Here is a 19,814-nt window from a genome sequence, read left to right as displayed (position 1 = left end):
TAACCACAACGTTGACAAAGGCTCCTTGCTGATCACTTCCTTTGCCTTTTCTCCGAACACTTTTGTTCCCCAGAAGCAGTGTTCTTTTTCAAGAGCTCAAGTTAGGATATCTGAATATTAAATTCTCATTTCTGTAGGTGCCAGGCATAGCAATCATTCCTTAATTGATAGAGAAGTAAGTATTTCCTAATTTTTTTCTCAAAGAAAGCAATGAGGAATTTCAACTTCTTTTTGTCCCACTAAAAATATGCAGTTTGCAAAGCCTTTTTGCAATTCAGGAGTTCACATTTAGGGGTTTTTTGTGCATAACTGTTTACAGAGCAGAAGTTTTAAATATAAAATAACCACATACAAATTTTACACAGAAAAAGTCCCAAGATTCTCATCAGGCCACTACTCAAATATTTTTGAATATTCTTTCCCTCCCTAACAATTTCTGCTTCTAGCTGGATAGACTTATGGTATTGTGAGTGAACCTTGTTGTCAGTAATGCTGCACAGGCTTATTAACAAGAATACCATTCTCTTTTACAGCCCCACTACCTAAATGGGTGGTGGATAGAGTTGCCTGGCCAGTACTATACCAGGCCTGGAGATTTCAGGGCCCAAACCTGAGAGTTGTGTCCATGGTTCATCAGCCAGGGCTGTAGTGTAATGTGCGAGCGGGAAGAGGAGAAATAGCTTCCTTCATTCTGTGATTTCCTCGGTGCCGATATCATTCCAGGTGGCAAGCCAGAGGTGCCCACCATGTCGTATCCTCTGGCCACCATTACAATGAGAATAAGAGGGGAACAGTATGAGTTATTCATTTCCCTGGGCCGTCTAAGCCTGGAGATTACAGGATGGCTGAAGAGACAGTTGTAGCCAGTTATGTCTTGGAACCCGTCCAACTGCTTACATGGGACCAAAGTTGTGATTTGCTATGGATTTTTGGGGAGAATTCAGAGCAGCCCATGGCTTTTGTTAATGTGGTTCAAGATCATATTAATCCGAATAAGGTTTTTTTTTTATCATGCCAGACTGCGTTCAGGCACAACGAGATGCAGAGCTAATCTTAAGAAATGGGGCTACAACTTGGAGTCCACAACATGCGAGTGTGGAGAAGAGCAAACCACAGACCGCCTACTACTATCCAGTCTGAGCCCTGCCACATGCACAATGGAGGACCTTTTTACAGAGACATTCCAAGTGGCCAGCTTCTGGTCAAAGGAGATCTAGTATAATGCCAAGGTTTTAACTTTGTTTGTTTTAAATACATTATAACTATATTTATATCAATTCACTTCTGAAATGACAAATAAATAAATAAATCATGCCTTCCAGAGCAACTCTGGTAACTTCTGGTGCAAGCATATCATACAATGATTTGGAGGACATAGAATAATTTAAACATGTTGATAGGTGAAACCATGAGTATTGATCTCATAGGTGCCAGGGTTGTTATGTGTTTCAAATAGTAAGAAACAATTGGATGAACTGAAAAGACTCATTACCCTCTTTATTTAAATCACTGTAGGACAGGGAAAGGCAGAATAAATTAACACTGGCTTTTCATTCAGGAATGTTAAATATGCAATAATGGGGCTGGACTGGGCTGGGCTTGTGAAGTAGTTGGAACATTTGGGGTATAATAGTGTTTCTAGTTTTAGCCACAAAATGTTGGCAGGTGTGATGCTATGGAAGCATGACCTCTGTTTCAAAAGGCCTCTGTTTCACTTGCACTTCCTCAATCAGACAGGGGTGGGGTAAACCAAGAAAACAGACATTGTCAGAAAACAGAGAAGTATTCAGTACAGCAGAGATCTTTGAAGTCTTGCCGTAAATGTGGAGCACATTGATCAAGGCAGAGAGGTGACCTTGGAAACTGTCACCATTACTTCTGGTAAGGGGTACAGAGGAGGGAACTGATTATTCATCTCTTTGGTCTACCTTTGAACTCTTGCATTGTAAAGAACCAGAGGAATGTCTCTTCCCAGGCAGCTGCGGGGTGAGAGGTGAGTCTTCCCAATATTTTCTCCTGGACACTTCTATGCTTTGCCTCTAACCCCCTTAAGGAGCGTGGTGCATATTTCACACCAAAATAGACATTTGTGTATTTGGTTGATTCTTCAAAATATTTGTTTACTTTCCCTGGTCCTATCATTTGGGCATATGGGAAACCACAGTGTTGCTACCATAATTTGGGATCAATTAAGGTAGCTTTACCAAGGAAGTAGGTGACAAAACTACCTCCCATATGACAGATGCCTGTGAGAGCATGCAAACTGTCCTTCTGTGTCAAAGAGCTCTTTGAGGGCATATTGCCAAGCATCTCATGGGGTTCTGTGGAAGTTAAGAAAAATGTGGTGGAAAGGACAGACAACAGGAAGGAGACAGCTTTTATTGATTGTTGGACTGTGGGCAGTTAAGAGCAGACAAATCTACTAACCACAGGAAAGGCCTTATTTTGGTGCTTTTGCTTGAGTGGAGGGAAGATAAAAATAGTCTGCAGTGGAAATTTTGGGAGTGGGAACAATTTCAGCAACATGAAGGGGACCACGTAGGGGCTTCAGAAAAAAATATAAATGCCCAGAGGTGGCCTGTATGCCATGCAGTATTCTTGAATTGCTTTTTAAAAATTGTTTGCAGTTTTGTGTAAAGCACAGCCCTTCTATCTGCAGGGGATATATTTCATGATTTAACATGGATATGCAAAAATATTGGTAATCGTGAATCTTAATAAATGAATAACTTCTAGCAAAATTGTACCATAGATTCCTTCTGTAAGACTAAAGAATACATCTCTAGGCATCTCTAAAGGTGTATCTATACTGCCCTATATCCCGGGATCTGATCCCAGTTTATCTGCTTTGAACTGGATTATATGACTGTACACTGCCAGGTAATCTGGGATCAGATCCTGGGATATAGGGCAGTGTAGATCCAGCCTAGCTTTTTCAGTGCCATTCTATAGTCAGTTTATGGTGGAAGCAAATCACAGAATTGCCTGGAGGACCAAGAAAATGGATAGGGATTATATATTTTGTCAAACATGGGTAAATGAAACCTGCAGATATGGGGGTCATATTGTGATATCTTTCTTATAGTATTTCATAAGTCATGTTACAAATCTAATAATTTCCCTTACAATTGTGTATCACCACCATGGTATCATTGTTTTCAATAGTAATCTCTTCCCTTGCCTTTCAGCGATTTTGACCAGCTTCCAGATGATGTAGCTGTTTCGGCAAATATTGCAGATATTGAAGAGAAAAGGGGCTTCTCTAGTTACTATGTAAGAGAAGATGTGTTCACATTGATATCTATTTTACAGAAGGGCAGGTAGTAGAATTAATGTACAGGGTGTTTTTTTTGTTTTATGAACAAACAGCATTTATCTATTATTGCACAAGAGAGGCATTTCCCATGAGTTTCACAGCAGTAGGTGTCACAACCCACTCTAAATGTGTGATCACTGATTCTTGAAATTGAACAGCTTACTACATTCAAGACATAGCAGCAGCCTAAGAATATTATCGTTTCACTCCAAAGTAAAAACATATCCCTGGATCAGAAACACTATGTACAAGTCAGGGATGTGTAAGCCTTACTCAGCTGGTTTTGTTTTAAAAAATATTCTTTTCCTGATCTGTACTAGAGCCATATATGTTTACAGTGAAAAAAAAAAGCATGGGGTGGGATTTTATCAATCAGCTGATGACACCCAAATATATTTCTCCATGCCTTCAAAACTAGCTTCAGCTAAGGATAGTGTGACTCCTCTGAATGAATGCCTGGAAGAAGTAATGGGTTGGATGAGGAAAAACAAATTGAAACTGAATCCAGACAAGAGAGAGGTGCTTGTCATCAAGCACCTCTCTTGATGATGGAGGTGTGTCAACCAGTTCTGGATGGGGTTACACTCCTCCTGGAAGGCTGTGTTCGCAGCTTGGGTATGATCCTGGATCTTCCTCTCCAAATGTCAGTTTAGGTACATGCGGCAGTCAGGAGTTCTCACTATCAGATTTGGCTGATTTGCCAGCTGCACCCCTTCCTAGATTTGGAGGACCTTAAGATGGTAGTGCTTGTGCCGGTAACCTCAAGGTTAGATTTCTGCAATGTGGTTTACATTGAACTACCATTGTACCAAGTTTGGAAACTCCAGTTGGTTCAAAATACAGCAGCCAGATTTGTTACAGGAACATCCAGGAGTGAACATATCACATCTATGCTAAAGTTACTCCACTGGCTGCCAATTAGTTTCCTGGCAAAGTACAAAGTGTTGGTTTTGACCTTTAAAGCCCTACATGGTTTGGGTCCAGGTTATCTACAGGATTGCCTTCTTCTGTACAATCCTCCCCGAACACTGCAGTCCTTTGGGGGGCATCTGCTCCAGCCTGTCAGAACCTGACTGACCACCATCACCCAGAAGACCTTTTCATCGGCCGCCCCATGATTGTGGAACAACCTGATGGAAGAGGTCTGTCAGCTAGATCAGCTGTTGCAATTTAAGACACAAGTGAAGACTTATCTCTTCTGGCAGGGCTATCCAAACAGTTTTAATGACAATTTTTAGACTTGCATCTTATGTTTAATCTCTTTGTGTATTGCAATATGTATCTTAAAGAAATATGTTTAATATGTTTCTTTTAAAGAATGTTTTTAGGTGAAAATGTGTTGTACAAGGAGAGACAGGCAAGAAATAAAATTATTACTATTATCTTAATCTGCATACTATGGTTTAAAGCTTATTGTTCATGTCAACTAGAATAGAATCATTGAATCAGTTGCATCTACTTATGTGTTGCCTCATCCCGCTAATTGATTGGATGGATCTACTCCAATTGGTCCTCACCAACAGAATGTCAGTGTATGTGTTGAATGCAATATACAACTTGATATTTAGGCATTTTAAGATAAATCAGTCTGCCACCTTCATATAATTTTATGAGTTGGCAGAGAGTCTACACACTTCTATCCAGAGACCTTTTATTTTCCTTGACTACTTTTTTCATCATCTACAAAAAAAAACTCAGACAAGCAGGAGAAACAGAAGACTTGAAGAGTGTATTTCATTTGTAGTGGTGGGCTTTCCAATGTATGGGCTCTAGAACAAATCAGGCATGAAGTCTCCTTAGAAGTCAAGATAACAAAACTGGGGCTATTGTACTTTGGATATACAGTAGTGTCTCGCTTATCCAACATTCTGGATTATTCAATGCAGTTTGCCTTTTAGTAGTCAGTGTTTTTCTAGTCAATGTTTTCAATACATTGCGATGTTTGGGTGCTAAATTTGTAAATACAGTAATTACTACATAACATTACCATGTATTGAACTGTCATTTGTTGTAAAACATGATGATTTGGTGCTTAATTTATAAAATCATAGTGTAATTTGACGTTTAAAAGGCTTTTCCTTAATCCCTTATTATCTAACATTTTTGCTTATCCAATGTTCTGCCGGCCCATTTATGTTGGATAAATAAGATTCTACTGTATCATGAAATAATATCACTCACTAGAAACATTGATAATACTGAGGGAAATGAAAGATAGTAGGAAAAGGGGAGCAATGCATTACAAATTGATTAATTCAATATAAGAAACCATAATACTGAGTTTGCAAGTCCTGAGCAAAGCTGTTGAAGACTGGGGCCCTTGCAGGGTTCATTCATAGGAATGCCCTATGTGAAAGCTGATTTCAATGGCAAATAACGCCAAGAAAAAACAGCTTTTATATGGGTGTGGAAAACAGAGGGACATATGATGGGAAGTATTTGAATTTTAAAAATTTGTTTCCCTGTGTTAAAATCACAAGCTTTCCTAAATTTAGTTTCTGTTACTTCTAACCTCCTGTTACCTACTCAGATAATAACTCTTCCGGTAGGAAACACAATGTGTTCTCCAGATTGTGGACTACAATGCTCATAATCCCTCATAATTGGCCATGCTGGTTGAGGTTTAGGGAATTATTGTGCAGAACATCCAGAGGGTATCCGCTTGAATGTCCCTTCCCTAAGATTTCAGATAGACATTCCCTAGTATATTGCCAGAAATTCTTTTAAAAATGAAATCAGCGGCTCATATCATATCTTTTTTTTTACCAGGTATTTGTGATTGAGGTGAAAACAAAAGGTGGAGGCAGGTACATGATCTTCCGCCGCTACCGTCAGTTTTATAACTTGCATACCAAGCTAGAGGAAAGATATGGTGCTGAAAGTAAAAACAGCCGCTTTACCTGCATGCTTCCTGTTTTGCCAGGTAATCCCCAAATACCTTTTGTTCTCATGCTTTGCTTTCCCACCAAGATAATACATTTGCTGTTTTAACAGGTTTGAAATTGGAATTGATGGTTATTTTGAGGCTGTTTTTAGATGTTTTAAAAGAATATTTGAATGTGTTTGTAAAACATTCTTATATTTGCATTATGTTAATAACTTTTTATTTGTTTGTCTACTCTGGACCACTACAAGTTGGGGTGATACAGAAAAACTATATTTATATATTTATTTATTTGATCAGGCAATAAATAATCCTCAGTGGCTAAATAATTATTACATTTAGCCCCCTCCCTGCCTTTGCTGGAATTATCAGTACAGAACCCCCATGAAAGGGGGTGTGAACCCCTCCACACACATTTCTCTCTCTCTGAGAAGATACCTGTTTAGGAATCTCTAGTTCCTCTAGCTGGTATCTTTGGTCAATTTCTACTAGAATTGAGATGGAAGACCCAGAGATTCATAGAAATAATGTTTTAATCAGATCTGTGAATAATTAAATCTGAAAAAGTCAAAACCTCAGATGTGGAGGGCTGACTGCACATTTTCAAAAGAGAACAGGACTGAAGCAATTGAGTAAGTCAAAACTGTATGTTTGTCCCTTAAGAATGGAAAGTGATTTTCATTATTATTATTATTATTATTATTATTATTATTATTATTATTCAGGAACTGAGAAACAAAAGTGGGTCACAACCTCAAAAAATATACGATTAAATACATAGAAATTGTAAATATTAAAATAGAATTAAATTTCGACAATTACTGTAGCAATGGGAATCTTTATGTGCTTCATATAAAATTGTTTTGGAGCTCCCATGATCCCTCACTGCTTACAAAGCAGACTAAGGCTGATTTGGATTGCAGTCCACCAATATCTGTAAGGCTGAATGTTGCCCTCTGCTGAGATGCTTCTAACTATAAAGTAATTGCATTGTTGAAAACAAACTGGCTTTTAGGCATAGAAACCTGATATATCTTTTTTATCTCTTTCTTTTCCATGACAATGCCTCTTCAATTCCTTTGGTTTACTTTGGTGCTTTCCAGGAAAGGTTTATGTCGGTGCAAAGAGAGAGATCGCAGACAGCCGAATCCCTGCACTAAACATATACATGAAGGTAAAGGTTAATTCTGAAAATAAATGGTTGCATCAAGCTATTGGGATGATGGATTATGACCTGTTAGGATTATAACCGAATGTAGAGTTTTAGAGGTGTTCCTTTAGTTTATTGGATAATGGATGATCCCTGGGCACGTAAATAATATATCTTGTTTCTATTAGATGCTTTCAGCAGACAAAGATTCAAGTAGATTTCTTTAAAAATAACATGTTTGTTTTACTCATAACTTCATATATTTAAATAAACAGGTACATTTTTGCCATATTAAACTTTAAAATGTTTCAGTTTGTATCTTTAATTTATAATCTTTAACAGTCTTTATAAAACTATATTGCTTTGCACAGCTCTCTTTAACAACGGTCTATTTTCAAAGAAACTCAAGCCTCAACTGACTTCTAACTTCTAACACTAGCTTCTGCACTCTAACAGACTCAAGCCTCAACTGACATTTCTAACTGTCATTCTTTTAAAACTGAACATTCTAAACAGTCACTGAACCAGTCACATGGTCTGCAGCCCCTCCCACTGCCTTAAGTACATAGAGATAAGAAACTGCAAATCACATAAGACATACACTTCAGGATATAAACCGACACATTACAAATAGACAAAACATTAAATACAGGAGGCTTGAGAAGGTTGCTCTCTCCAACACAAGCTGGTAGCCACTGCTACCTGCTAATATTAGGAAATCATTATGTGCTGATCCATCATTTAGTGCAAACTAAGGATCTTTTAAAATCTCTTTGTTCTAACATTAGCCCGTATTCAACAGAATGCAAATTAAAAATCTACATGAAATATAATGGACATTTTTTTAGAAATTGTTTTATATTCTTTGCTAACATTTTCCTCTGGCACAAGAAGATCAGAGAGATTCAAAGGTAAATTACAGCTTGAAATGATGGCACTGTTTTATTGGTACATCACTTTAATTGTTTCATACTCACCAATCTTATTGCCTATTTTATACCATTTTATACCTCCTGTACCTGTCTAATTCCTAATGCTGTAGTAAGGTTATAAAAATATATTTGAAGAAGATCACCCCCCTCCCCCATATCTGAGTGATGAGAAACCTTGTGGAGAATAATCCTAGACTGACATGAATCTTCCTTTTGGGATGCACTCTGCACAAAATTTGCATGTGAGTAATATTTGTAGAGAACATCATTTTCTGTACATTAAATATTTTCTGTGCAGAAAATATTTCTACACAGGAATATTATTTTCTGCTTAGAAAATATTATTTCCTTCTCAAAACAACCATGTGCGAATTTTGTGCAGAATAAGTCCTGAATTGTAAAAAGATTTTGATAACAGTGCAATTTTCAAAGACCTTCTTACACCTGAAAAAAATTCCTAAAATTCTTCATTACTTCCTTCAATTTTTTTTGAAGAATTGCATCCCTAAAGTTGTAGGCCATCAACATCTTTCTAGCTGCCCTTAAAATGTATGGGGTTTTTGGCCTTAATGTTGGCGCAACTAGTTGGAGAACTTAGCCAATGTGTAAAGTCCCACTTCCTTCCCAAGCATGTGGAGTAGATGTCTCTAAAGCTCTGGAGTAGAAGAACATAAAAGGAAAGCTCTTCTGTTTATACCTTGCTCTCTCTCTTTTGGTTTGATGCAGAAATTGCTTAGTCTGCCTTCTTGGGTGCTGCTAGATGAAACTGTCCGATTGTTCTTCTATCAGTCGGACTTTGACAGTGAGCAGACTCCTCAGGGGCTGCGAAGGCTTCGCCCGCGCACTCGCCGAGTGTAAGTATTTTTTTCCACTGACACTTCATTACAGACACAAAACTTCCAATCATTCCTGGGAATGATTGGTCTGTTTTCAGTAGAGCCAATGAAGTATTTTTCTCTCTCTCAACTTTATGACAGCAAAAGCATGTGCCCTCAAGAACAAAGCTTTGACCGAATGGCAGCCCCACGTGCTGAAGTGAGTACTTTGCTGACCATGGAGCATGCTGTATAACATGTAAATCAGAATTTTTGTTCTCATGGAGAATGAATAATTTCAATTTTTCCTCTTACTGTGACAGTAATAATAATAATAAACCTCTACAGTTTTCAGAAGCTATTAGCAGTGTGGAGGCTATCATATGCAAAAACAAAAAACAAACCCAGAAACAGCTTTCTCCACAAAAAATAATACACAGTCCTAGAAAACAAATGTATAGCATGATAACAACATCTGTGCACAAGTACCCTCTGTTTTTCAAGTTAGTATTCTAGCTAGCAAAGCTGGCTACACCTGTCTTGGTTGTATCCTTTAACATCATGTCAAGAGAATTCAGCATATTTGAATCGGGCATACTATCTGTGCAAAAGGAGCTTCAGTTTGGGGTGTGCATTGGGGAATTTTAAAAATGAGATCTGATGAATACATATGAAAGGTCAAAGCAAATTAGGAAACAAAACTCCGCATTCTGATATATGGTCATTTGCTTTATTTTATTTTATTTAAAAAAAATCAGTGACCATCTATCTGCACATGAAGATTTTTCTCCTGAATTGCTATTCAGGCATCCTGGTTTTGTGTCAATTTACATGATGATCTGCCAGCATTGTTGTCAATGTAGGGAAATTTGCCACCCTTTTATTTGGAATGATACAGATGTCAGCCACAAAATAAGCATTATAGATGTTAAATGTGGAGTGTAATTCATTTTATGGGATTTAAGATTCAAGTTAATAGCTATTTCCATAATAATTTTCAAGGGGTGGAATCTGGTGTATATAATTTTTTTCTTCTGGAAGCTGACACTGGATCAAATTTTTTTGTGCTGTTATTTCATCTTTCACTGTTGGGATATATTTGATAGGCACTATTTGATTTTATGGGGTCCACTAAACTGGAATTGAGCTTCAAGAAGGGAGACCTGATCTATTTACTCAGCAAGATCAACAAGGACTGGTTTGAGGTAAATATTATAAATTTGAGTTCCAATGTTTACTAAGCTTGTATGCTTCCCACTTTTGAGTGGTGCATTTCCATTGTCAATATAAATAGCAACACAAAATCTTGAATATCAGTCTGTCATGCTTTGATAACATGTAAGGGCTAGATGTACCCCTGAAGAGCACCTCCTGTATAAACCTTTCATTTGTGCCACATTTATTGTAGATGCACCAAACTTATGATGTATTTCTCTGTGTTTCATCTAACCAACAGCAATGAAAAGATTTTTTTCTGCTAGCTTTTGAGATGATATTGTTTCCAAATACTTTGTCCCAGGGCCAACTGTGCTTTCTTAGTTATGTCCTGATGACTTTGTTTGCAATGAAAATCAGCTGCAACACTAGCTTGTCTGATAAGATAGAACAAAATATAAAGGAAAGTTTTAAGAACACATGTGCCTTGGATTAAAAGCTTCCTGCACTTTGGTTCTACCAGGTAATTGTTTCTTGTTCAGTGTCACTATAGGATTATTGAGTAATTGTTCGGGACTGTCAGAGAATGACATTTTCCACCTTCATCTCCTACAAGAAACGAAATACAATCCTCCATCCTTCCTGAAGAGGTGTGTTCTGTTTCTCTTCTTCCAGGGAACTGTCAATGATGCCACTGGCATTTTTCCATGTGCTTTTGTGACTGTCATTAAAGACCTCCCACAAGAAGAAGACTCTATCAACTGGCTGCGCTGCTATTACCATGAAGACAATGTCAGCACCATCAGGTAATGCAAAGCATTTGCTTTATGTATCATTTCCTCTTTTTCTTGCCTTCCTCCTATCTTTTTTCCTCCTCCTAAACCAGTGGTTTTCAATCTGTGGGTCCCCAGGTGTTTTGGCCTACAACTCCCAGAAATCCCAGTCAGTTTACCAGCTGTTAGGATTTCTGGGAGTTGACGGCCAAAACATCCGGGGACCCACAGTTTGAGAACCACTGTCCTAAACTCACTGAAGGACTGAAACAGGTATGGATTATTAGTTTACAGCAGTTACTCCCAACCTTTAGTGCTCCAGGTGTTTTGGATTTCAGCTCGTGGAATTCCACATTTTTAGCTAAACTGGTTAGGGCTTCTGGAGTTGCAGTTTAAAACACCTAGAGGATCAAAGGTAAAAAACCAGTGGTTTAGGTGACTCTAAATCACTGGTTTTTTTTTACCTTTGATCCTCTAGGTGTTTTAAACTGCAACTCCAGAAGCCCTGGACTCAGTGGTGACTCAGTGTGCAAAGTGATTTGCAGAGTATAAGGAGACCAATTTCCTCCTTGAGACTATAATGTAAAATTTTCTACAAGGAGAACGGTAGAAGAAGAACAAGGAAATGAAAGTAAGTGTGTCTGAAAAAAGACTATGAACAGCTCAGATCCTGGAAGTTCCAGCATCCTCCAAATATTATGACCAGCAACTATGCTGTCTGGGGGATTCTGATAATATAATCTCAAAAACTAAAATTCCCAGGTTTTCAGACAGCCTATATGTGTGAGGTATTCCAGTCAATATGTGATTATTAAAAAACCGAAAATGCTCCCAGAGAAATCATTTTAAAACAAGCAGAAGTACAATGAAATGCTGAATCCTTTCCCAATGAGCACCGTGTCCCTGCTCCAAACAGTCCTTTCTGTTGACTTCTTCTCTACAGGTATTCAGTATGTTTTAAATCTTTTAGAAGGAAAACATGCTTGGAAGGAAATCAGGGGCATCTATCACTGCAGCTGCCTCCCACCACATTGCAACTGTCTCCTCTTCACCACAGGGCTCTGCAGATTAGCAGACCAGAGTGACTTCTTCCCTTCCAGAAAAGGGAAGAATGGTTGGGGTTTTAAGGGAGGCAGGGTGATTTGCTTTTTCATCATTAACATATATTGGTGGCATATTGCAAGGCTGATAGAACCAGTGAGTTTTGTGTTACTTAGCCCAGTGTTTTAACCTCTGGATTCTGTCTGATCCTGGGAGCTAAACAGGATCAGAACCAGTTACTATTTGGATGAAAGACTATAGATGAAAGTGCTGTAGACTATATTTGAGAACAGTGTTTATCAAACTTTGCTCCTCCAGGTGTTTTGGACTTCAGCTCCCACAATTTCTAACAGCTGGTAACCTGGCTGGGATTTCTAGGAGTTGAAGTCCAAAACACCTGGAGGAACACAGTTTGAGAAACACTGTTTTAGTGGAGAAAACTGGCAAAACCACCTCTTGATTATTCCTTGTGTAAGAAAAACCTATGAAATGTATGGGGTCACCATAAATTGATAGGCTATTTAAAGGCATGCACACACACTGAGTAAAATGTTCAGTACCCAAGATGAAAAAGCAAAATCAAAGTTCTTTCTCTCAGTGTTCAAATGTCCTTCATAGTGCTCTTAAAAAGCTGACCTTGTCCCCCCTTTTTTCAGAGATATATCAGTAGAAGAAGACCTAAGCAGCACTCCATTTTTCAAAGATCTAATGGAATTAGTAAGGTAAGTGCCTAAACAGATGATCTCACAGTTGAATGTACAGAAATTATTAGCATTCATGTGCCCGTTGTAAGATCCGAATTATCTCTGGAATTGTTTCTTAATTATTTAGTCCTGCTAGCAAGAAAATAGCTTGCATGGGATTGGATCCAATTTTAAGCACCTCATGCTACCTAGTAGGATGAATGTTCCTAAAATTCAGGTATAGGTATCTTCTTCAGAGTTGTTCTGCCCTCACGCTATCTTAACTACTTGGAAGGTGAACTGGCTGTGCAGGGAACAGATTGTAGACTATATAGTTAAATCAAAACAAAAATTTATTAACTGACAAGAATTTTAGACTTTTTTCCCTCCTGGGTCTCACTACAAAGTCTTTATGAGAAGAGGTAAAGTCCTTGAGAGATAGACACAGTTCTGGCCGAACTGAGGCTCTTGAATCTTTATTTCTCCTTACTGTCTCTTTTTTGCATGGTGTCAATTCCAACTGTCTCTAAGATGGTCTCAATATTTAACTCTGACTGGACTTGAATATAGATCCAACTGGACTTGAATACAGCTCATACAGCTCTGACTGGACATGCTATTTGTAGATCTTCTGGCCTTCCTTTCTCTTCACCTTCCAGTCACAAAAAGGCTGACTCTTTCAAGAACTAGAAGCACCTTGCCTTAGGCTCTGCCCCGAGCGGATTTTTAAAGGGGCAGGGTGATGGAGGCTTCAGATTCAGAAACTGTACATAAAATATTAATCCCTCTAACTAAAAAGGACTGAACTAGGGGTAAACAATGAACATCTTCATGGGGCACAACAAGAGTGCTTCAGCTAATAATTGCATACATTGTCCTTTAAAAGGAAATTATCAAAAGATGTATCAGATTTTTTCATCAAAGAAGTGGAATGTTCTGTTCTCTAAATTGTGTTATCTTATGGAATTTATAACAAATCTTTAATGTACCATTGCAGCAGAGCCTCTGGTGCTTATACTGTTATTAGCTTGTATAGTCCTTCTTACCTAATACTTACATCTTGTTCTCATTTGCACTCTGCTTCCTTTCTTTTTGTTCCAAATTTAGCACCTCATTAAACTGATAAATTGGTAAATTTGTCTATGCGTGCTAGCTTTAATGTACGATTTTTCCTTCTGTTCATTGTCTTGCCCTTTTTCCTTTACCCTTATCAGGCTGTTTAAAACTGCTTTACGTGTAAGCCTGTATGTGAATGTATGTTGTGAATACAATTGTGAGATCTGTGGTCCTGTGTCTATCATGTTCAAAGTCTCAAAGATCCTTTGGGTCATAAGGAGTTCAGGATTCCACTAAGAAGTCTACCTTCCTTTGCTTTCTCTCATCCTCTGAGGTGACTTTATGTTTCAGATCTGAGCAAGCCTAAACTCCTAAGACCTCTCTCCAGGCCACAGTATTTTCTTTTTCTTTTTTTGTTCTTACTTTGCCTTTGTGGGAGGTGTCCAAGATAGAACCCAGATCTTCTAGTTCTGACTGTGTCCACCATGAATGGTGAGCTGTTCAAACTGAGAATACTAGAAAGACATTTGCTTCATCCTATTAATTGAAGCTGAGCATTGGTGGGGTTTTGAATGACTTCTCATGTTTCAATTGGGTCCTTGCCTGAATATTAAGGATTTCCAGTATGATCTTCATCTTTGGTTATAGCTTCAATGCTTTGGCTTTGATTCCCTGGCCTATTTCTTGAGTCCTAGAGCACTGCTGACAGTTTGTCAGTCAGCTCCCTTATGCTTTCATGCCAGAACTTGGAAAAGTTACATTTTGGACTTGGGCACCCTGACTCAGCTTGCTCGTGAATGCTGGGAGTTGTGGTCCAAAAAGTTACTTTACCAAGCTCTGGTCACATACCTGCAGCCTTACAGCAGGGGAGAAAACAGCTTGATCCAGCTATTCCAGATCCTAAGTTTGTTATCTGTTTCATTCACTTTTTTGGTGCTATATCTATTTAATGATGTTTTAGATATCATTTAAAAACTGTGTTTAGCTTGTTATTAAACTGCATTGTTTAATCATTTAAAATTTTTGTATTAATGCATTTTTTGCAGTCCTTGAATTCTGTGTTGGGAAAAGGTACAAAACAATAACATGCAGTGGGCCCTTGGGATCCACTGGGGTTAGGTTCCTGGGCATGCTATGGATAGCAAAATGTGTTGTCGAAGGCTTTCATGGCTGGAATTACTGGATTGTTGTGCATTTCCTAGGCTGTATGACCATGTTCCAGAAGCATTATTTCCTGAAGTTTCACCCACATCTATGGCACGCATCCTCACAAACTCTGAGCAAAATGCATGGATGCTTAAATCCCATTATATCCAATCGTGTAATAAAATGCATAAATACTGTGGGCCCTGTTTTCAAAAATCAAACCTGCAGGAACATTTCCGGGTCTGGAAGGTGTCTAACCAATCTCAGATGTTTAATGAAACTTGATGCGTGATTACATTCTCTGGATAGACTTTGTTTTGTATTAGCAGGACTAGTCATACTACCTCATCACATGGGCTGATTTGCTCATTGTATACCATTTGCTCTCCACTTTCAGCATGGAGCACGTTAGACAGGGACTTCTGGCTGGGCTCCATGCCGAAAGAAGAGAGGAAGTGGCACAGGCCCGCACCACGGCAACACAGGAGCCTTCCCATGTTGTCTTACCAGTAATGGAGGGAAGCCAGGTGACTACGCTGCCCCCATAGGATGAGGGGTTAGGCAAGCTGCATGATGAGGAGCATGGAGCAATGGCTTCTCCATGCCCCCCCCCCCACTTGCCAGGAGCCCATGGGTTCACCATGATGCATGGTGAATCCATGGGCCTTTGTGCTGAGGTCCCTATGTATACTCTCCATCCTATGTGAGCTGGTAGAGTCAGTTGGTTAGAATGTTGGACTGAGAATTGAATCACAGAAGTCTGAATCACCACATTCAGCCATGAAATTCTCTGAGTGGTCACTCTTTCTTGGCCATCTACACACAATTGTTATGAGGGCTAAATGGAGAAGAGGAAAGCCATTTGTATCACTTTGTAGGAAAGGTAGAATATCAGTGTAATCAATAACCATAAGTACATTTGGCCCTCATACATAGATTTACGTTTTGTGGATTTGGTTATTCACAGATATGTTTAATATGGCATCACTAGGAATCCCTTGGTCCTCCAGTACAAGTCTATGGTCAGCCTCCAGTGGAGTTGTGTTTGAAGACCTTGGAATTTCTAGAGAGAACACCTCTTTAGAATCTTTAAGTCATCCAACACAATTCTATAGTCAACTTACACCATAAGCTGACCATAATAGCATGCTGGAGGACTAGACTCATAGAGAAGCATCATTTTATTTAAAACAAATAACATTCCATACCTCACAACCTCTGAGGATGCCTGCCATAGAAGTGGGCGAAATGTCAGGAGAGAATACTTCTGGAACATGGCCACACAGCCCGAAAGACATACAACAACCCAAATAACATTTTATTTGTATTTCCCATTTTCACAGGTAACAACAGTTGTAGAGGGGTGACAGTGGTAAATAAATTGTCTCCCTTTTTTTTTCAGGCGAGAATTCGGGCGCAATGATATTGCTTTGAATTACCGGGACGCTGAGGGTGATCTGATCCGCCTGCTCTCCGATGAGGATGTTGTACTTATGGTGATGCAGGGCAGAAGCTGGCCTCTTGAGAAGTACATCTTCCCATGGAAGCTGCATGTGACCCAGCAAGATGATTACAGTGTTTACAACCTCACAGGATCTGCCGCCTCAACACCAAGAGCAGTAGAACCATGATTATTTCTCCCTACCATGATGCTTCAACAGAAAGTAACAGTCATAAAACGATTAGGGATGATACAGAACAGATGTATTATACAGGAACAATCTTTGTTCTTCTCCACACTATGGAATTACCTGTAGTCAATATGTAGATGGTGTACTTCATATGCTTTTGAGTTCAGCAGATAAAATATGACTACTAATATGAGCAAGTATGGGAAGTATTTTATATACAAATGTAAAAGATGACACAGGAAAATATTAAGAGCTATTATGTGCAAATATATGCATTGTTTATATTTTTCTTGTATACTCTCTAATGTGATTATACATGAAAAAAACGATCATATCAATGAAAAGGGATGGTTAGGGTTCCTTGAAAACAGACACCGTTCCAGGACAAATTGTACCATTTCATCTAGTTTTTGCTAGAGTATTTGTATACTAAATTGTACATATTTGTATCCATTGTCTTATTTTAATCATTCACTATTATTATTTTAATATATCATATTATCACATTATAGTATATAATGATTAAATAATGACAATTGACCCTCCATATTCATGGATTCTACATTCACAGATTCAACCATCTACAGCTTGATAATATTAAAACATAATGTTAGAAAGTAAATTGACTTTGCCATTTTCTATAAAAGACTCTATTTTAGTATACTATTGCATATAATGGGACTTTGATATATATGGGGGATCCTGGAATCAAAGTCCAGTGGATATGAAGAGCCCATTGTGTTAGAAGAACACCCCAAATTTGTCAAGCCCCTTGAGCTTCTAACAAACTAATTTTTGTATTAGCAGTAAACAAGTGTACTTTTGATTTTTTAACCCTGGCTGCTTAATAATTTCATCAGAGGTCATTTTTATCAGAAAGATGAATCATACAGTAAAAGGGGATTTTATCTGCATCCATTTGTAATATTGTGTCAAAGACTCAGGGCCGTTCCAGACAGGCCAAAAATATGGGACCTGTCTCGCTTTTACCAGAGGTGTCCAAATGATGCCTCCGGTAAAAGCAAATTAATGTGGAGTAAACCGGGTGTTACCAGTTTAAAGATTAAAAGGTAAAGGTTTTCCCTTGACATTAAGTCTAGTCGTGTCCAACTCTGAGGGTTGATGCTCATCTCCATTTCTAAGCTGAAGAGCCGGCATTGTCCGTAGACACTTCCAAGGTCATGTGGCCAGTATGTGCCATTACCTTGCCACTGGAGCGGTACCTATTGATCTACTCACATTAGCATGTTTACGAACTGCTAGATTGGCAGAAGCTGGGTCTGTGGGGACTGACTACCAGGACTGCTTCTGCTTCTTCAGGCTTCAAAAAGCTCAGAGGAGCAAGATGGCACCCACCTCCTCCCCTCCAGCCCCTCATTTAGGTCCCAAAACTTGCCAGAGAGGCTTTCCGGCTCTCTCTACAGTCCCCTGACCCTCTTCTCCCCCCCCCCCCATGCGTCATTTTCTCATGCCAGGAGAACTGTAGGGAGAGGCAAGCCTCTCTGGTAAGTTTTGGGGGCCCCATGGGGGGCTTCATGCCATCCAGATGTGACTTGGGATGGCATGTAGCCACTCGCTCAGGGAAAGCCTATAGTTTGGGTTGGTGATGAGGACTAGAACCTGAGTGGAAGCGGGTTATTTTAACCCATTTCTATGTGGGTTTTAGCTATGTCTGGAAGACCCCTCAGGAAGACCTGGTGTACTTCTTTCTATGTTCAACGGGGCCATTATAACTGAAGATGACAAACACCATTGCAATTTAAGTCTCAATATATGTATTAATCATAACAAATTATTAAATTTGAAGCATACGCACTGTTCCAAAAGTTCCATGCAGCTAATGAGGTGACAGTACAGGAATTTTTGATCTGTGCTAATCATTAGTTGAAATATGTGGATGCAATTTTAAAGCCCTAAATTTAAAAACAAAACAAAATACAGTAGAGTCTCGCTTATCCAGCCTTCACTTATCCAACATTCTGGATTATCTGACGCAGTCTGCCTTTTAGTAGTCAGTGTTTTTGTAGTCAATGTTTTCAATAAATTGCAATGTTATGGTGCTAAATTCGTAAATACAGTAATTACTACATAACATTACCGTGTAAAATCGTAACGTAATTTGATGTTTGATAGGCTTTTCTTTAATCGCTCCTTATTATCCAACATTTTCGCTTATCCAACATTCTGCTGGCCCGTTTATGTTGGATGAGCAAGACAATACTGTAGATGCAAATACAATATAGAAATTACACTATAAAGAATGTGCCCCTTTGAACTTTTTGTATACATAGCTGAAAATACCACAACCTTATTCAAAGTGAAAAGAACATATCCCTTAGCCTTGATAACTGCAGCTCGTCTCCAAATATCCCTTTCTTTCAGAAGTTAACCATCAAGAACAGCCCCTTTCTTAGGATTTTGCCATCTGCTGGGCCAAACCAATAATTCATAAGAGTTGTATTGGCATTGATCCAGGCAAGATCAGGGACCGTGCTCCCTAAATTTAGCACCAAGAATTATAACCACTCTCTGAGCTGATGAGATACTAAAATGTATTTGTAATGTATTGTTTGTTCACTCTCCAGGCAGATGCCTCAGAGTGGCATCCAGAGACTTTCCCCCCTATTTGCCCCTTTTCTTCAGCCTTTGGTAGTATAAATGAATGGGGCTTCTGCCCAATCTATGTAGCTTGTGGGATAAATAAGTGATTAGTTTTTTTAGACAGACGTTCAAAAAAAACTCTGTTTAGAATAGGGGACTGCAATGGCACTGCAGTTACTGAATACCCATCGTCTCAGTGTTTCATCCTGCCCTTCATTCTTGGAGATACAACCTGACCTACAAGTGAGAGCAGCTGCTGCAATGCATGGTTAACCACTTTAATTTATTCCATAAATCTGCATTAAATTAAGACAGCCATTCACCTCTTATTTTTGCCAACATCACCCCTCCCCACACTCCATTACTGAACTTCAGAGTAAAAGGAGAGGACAGAGAAACCAACTTCAAAAAGGTTATTTAGAAATACAAATAATATATTTGGATTGGTATTGTGTTTGAAAGATTAAAAAAAATATTCAGCGCATCATTCTGTTACCAAGTCTGACAAGTTAAAAGTTAAAATACAGGGCAGCCTCCTCATCCACAGACTCAATATCCACAGTTTCACTTACAAATGCTTCAAAAAGCATTCCCTTCTCAAAGTGTTTATGGGCTTGTCTAGGTCTTCAAG

At 38.7% G+C, this 19,814-nt stretch overlaps 1 protein-coding gene across 3 annotated transcripts in view; it reads left to right on the top strand.

The window, feature by feature from the left end:
* Positions 1-18,647, top strand: part of ncf4 (neutrophil cytosolic factor 4) — a 118,185-nt gene extending 99,538 nt beyond the window's left edge. Inside the window, exons 2-11 of one of the 3 annotated variants that reach the window (XM_062982983.1) lie at positions 1,019-1,993; positions 3,189-3,273; positions 6,086-6,239; positions 7,304-7,374; positions 9,009-9,136; positions 9,260-9,317; positions 10,204-10,302; positions 10,928-11,058; positions 12,723-12,788; positions 16,354-18,647. In XM_062982983.1, coding sequence (XP_062839053.1) covers positions 1,962-1,993; positions 3,189-3,273; positions 6,086-6,239; positions 7,304-7,374; positions 9,009-9,136; positions 9,260-9,317; positions 10,204-10,302; positions 10,928-11,058; positions 12,723-12,788; positions 16,354-16,582 — 1,053 coding nt within the window. In that variant the 5' untranslated portion in view covers positions 1,019-1,961 and the 3' untranslated portion in view covers positions 16,583-18,647. Of the gene's footprint in view, positions 1-1,018; positions 1,994-3,188; positions 3,274-4,300; positions 4,459-6,085; positions 6,240-7,303; positions 7,375-9,008; positions 9,137-9,259; positions 9,318-10,203; positions 10,303-10,927; positions 11,059-12,722; positions 12,789-16,353 lie in introns of those variants that run through there. The other 2 variants (XM_062982984.1, XM_062982982.1) reach the window with 2 other exon arrangements.
* The last annotated feature ends 1,167 nt before the right edge of the window (positions 18,648-19,814 follow it).

This window comes from Anolis carolinensis, chromosome 5 (assembly GCF_035594765.1).
Source record: "Anolis carolinensis isolate JA03-04 chromosome 5, rAnoCar3.1.pri, whole genome shotgun sequence".
Lineage (NCBI taxonomy): Eukaryota > Metazoa > Chordata > Lepidosauria > Squamata > Dactyloidae > Anolis > Anolis carolinensis.
The sequence above is the reverse complement of the archived record's forward strand: the minus strand, read 5'-3'. Positions and strand labels throughout refer to the sequence as shown.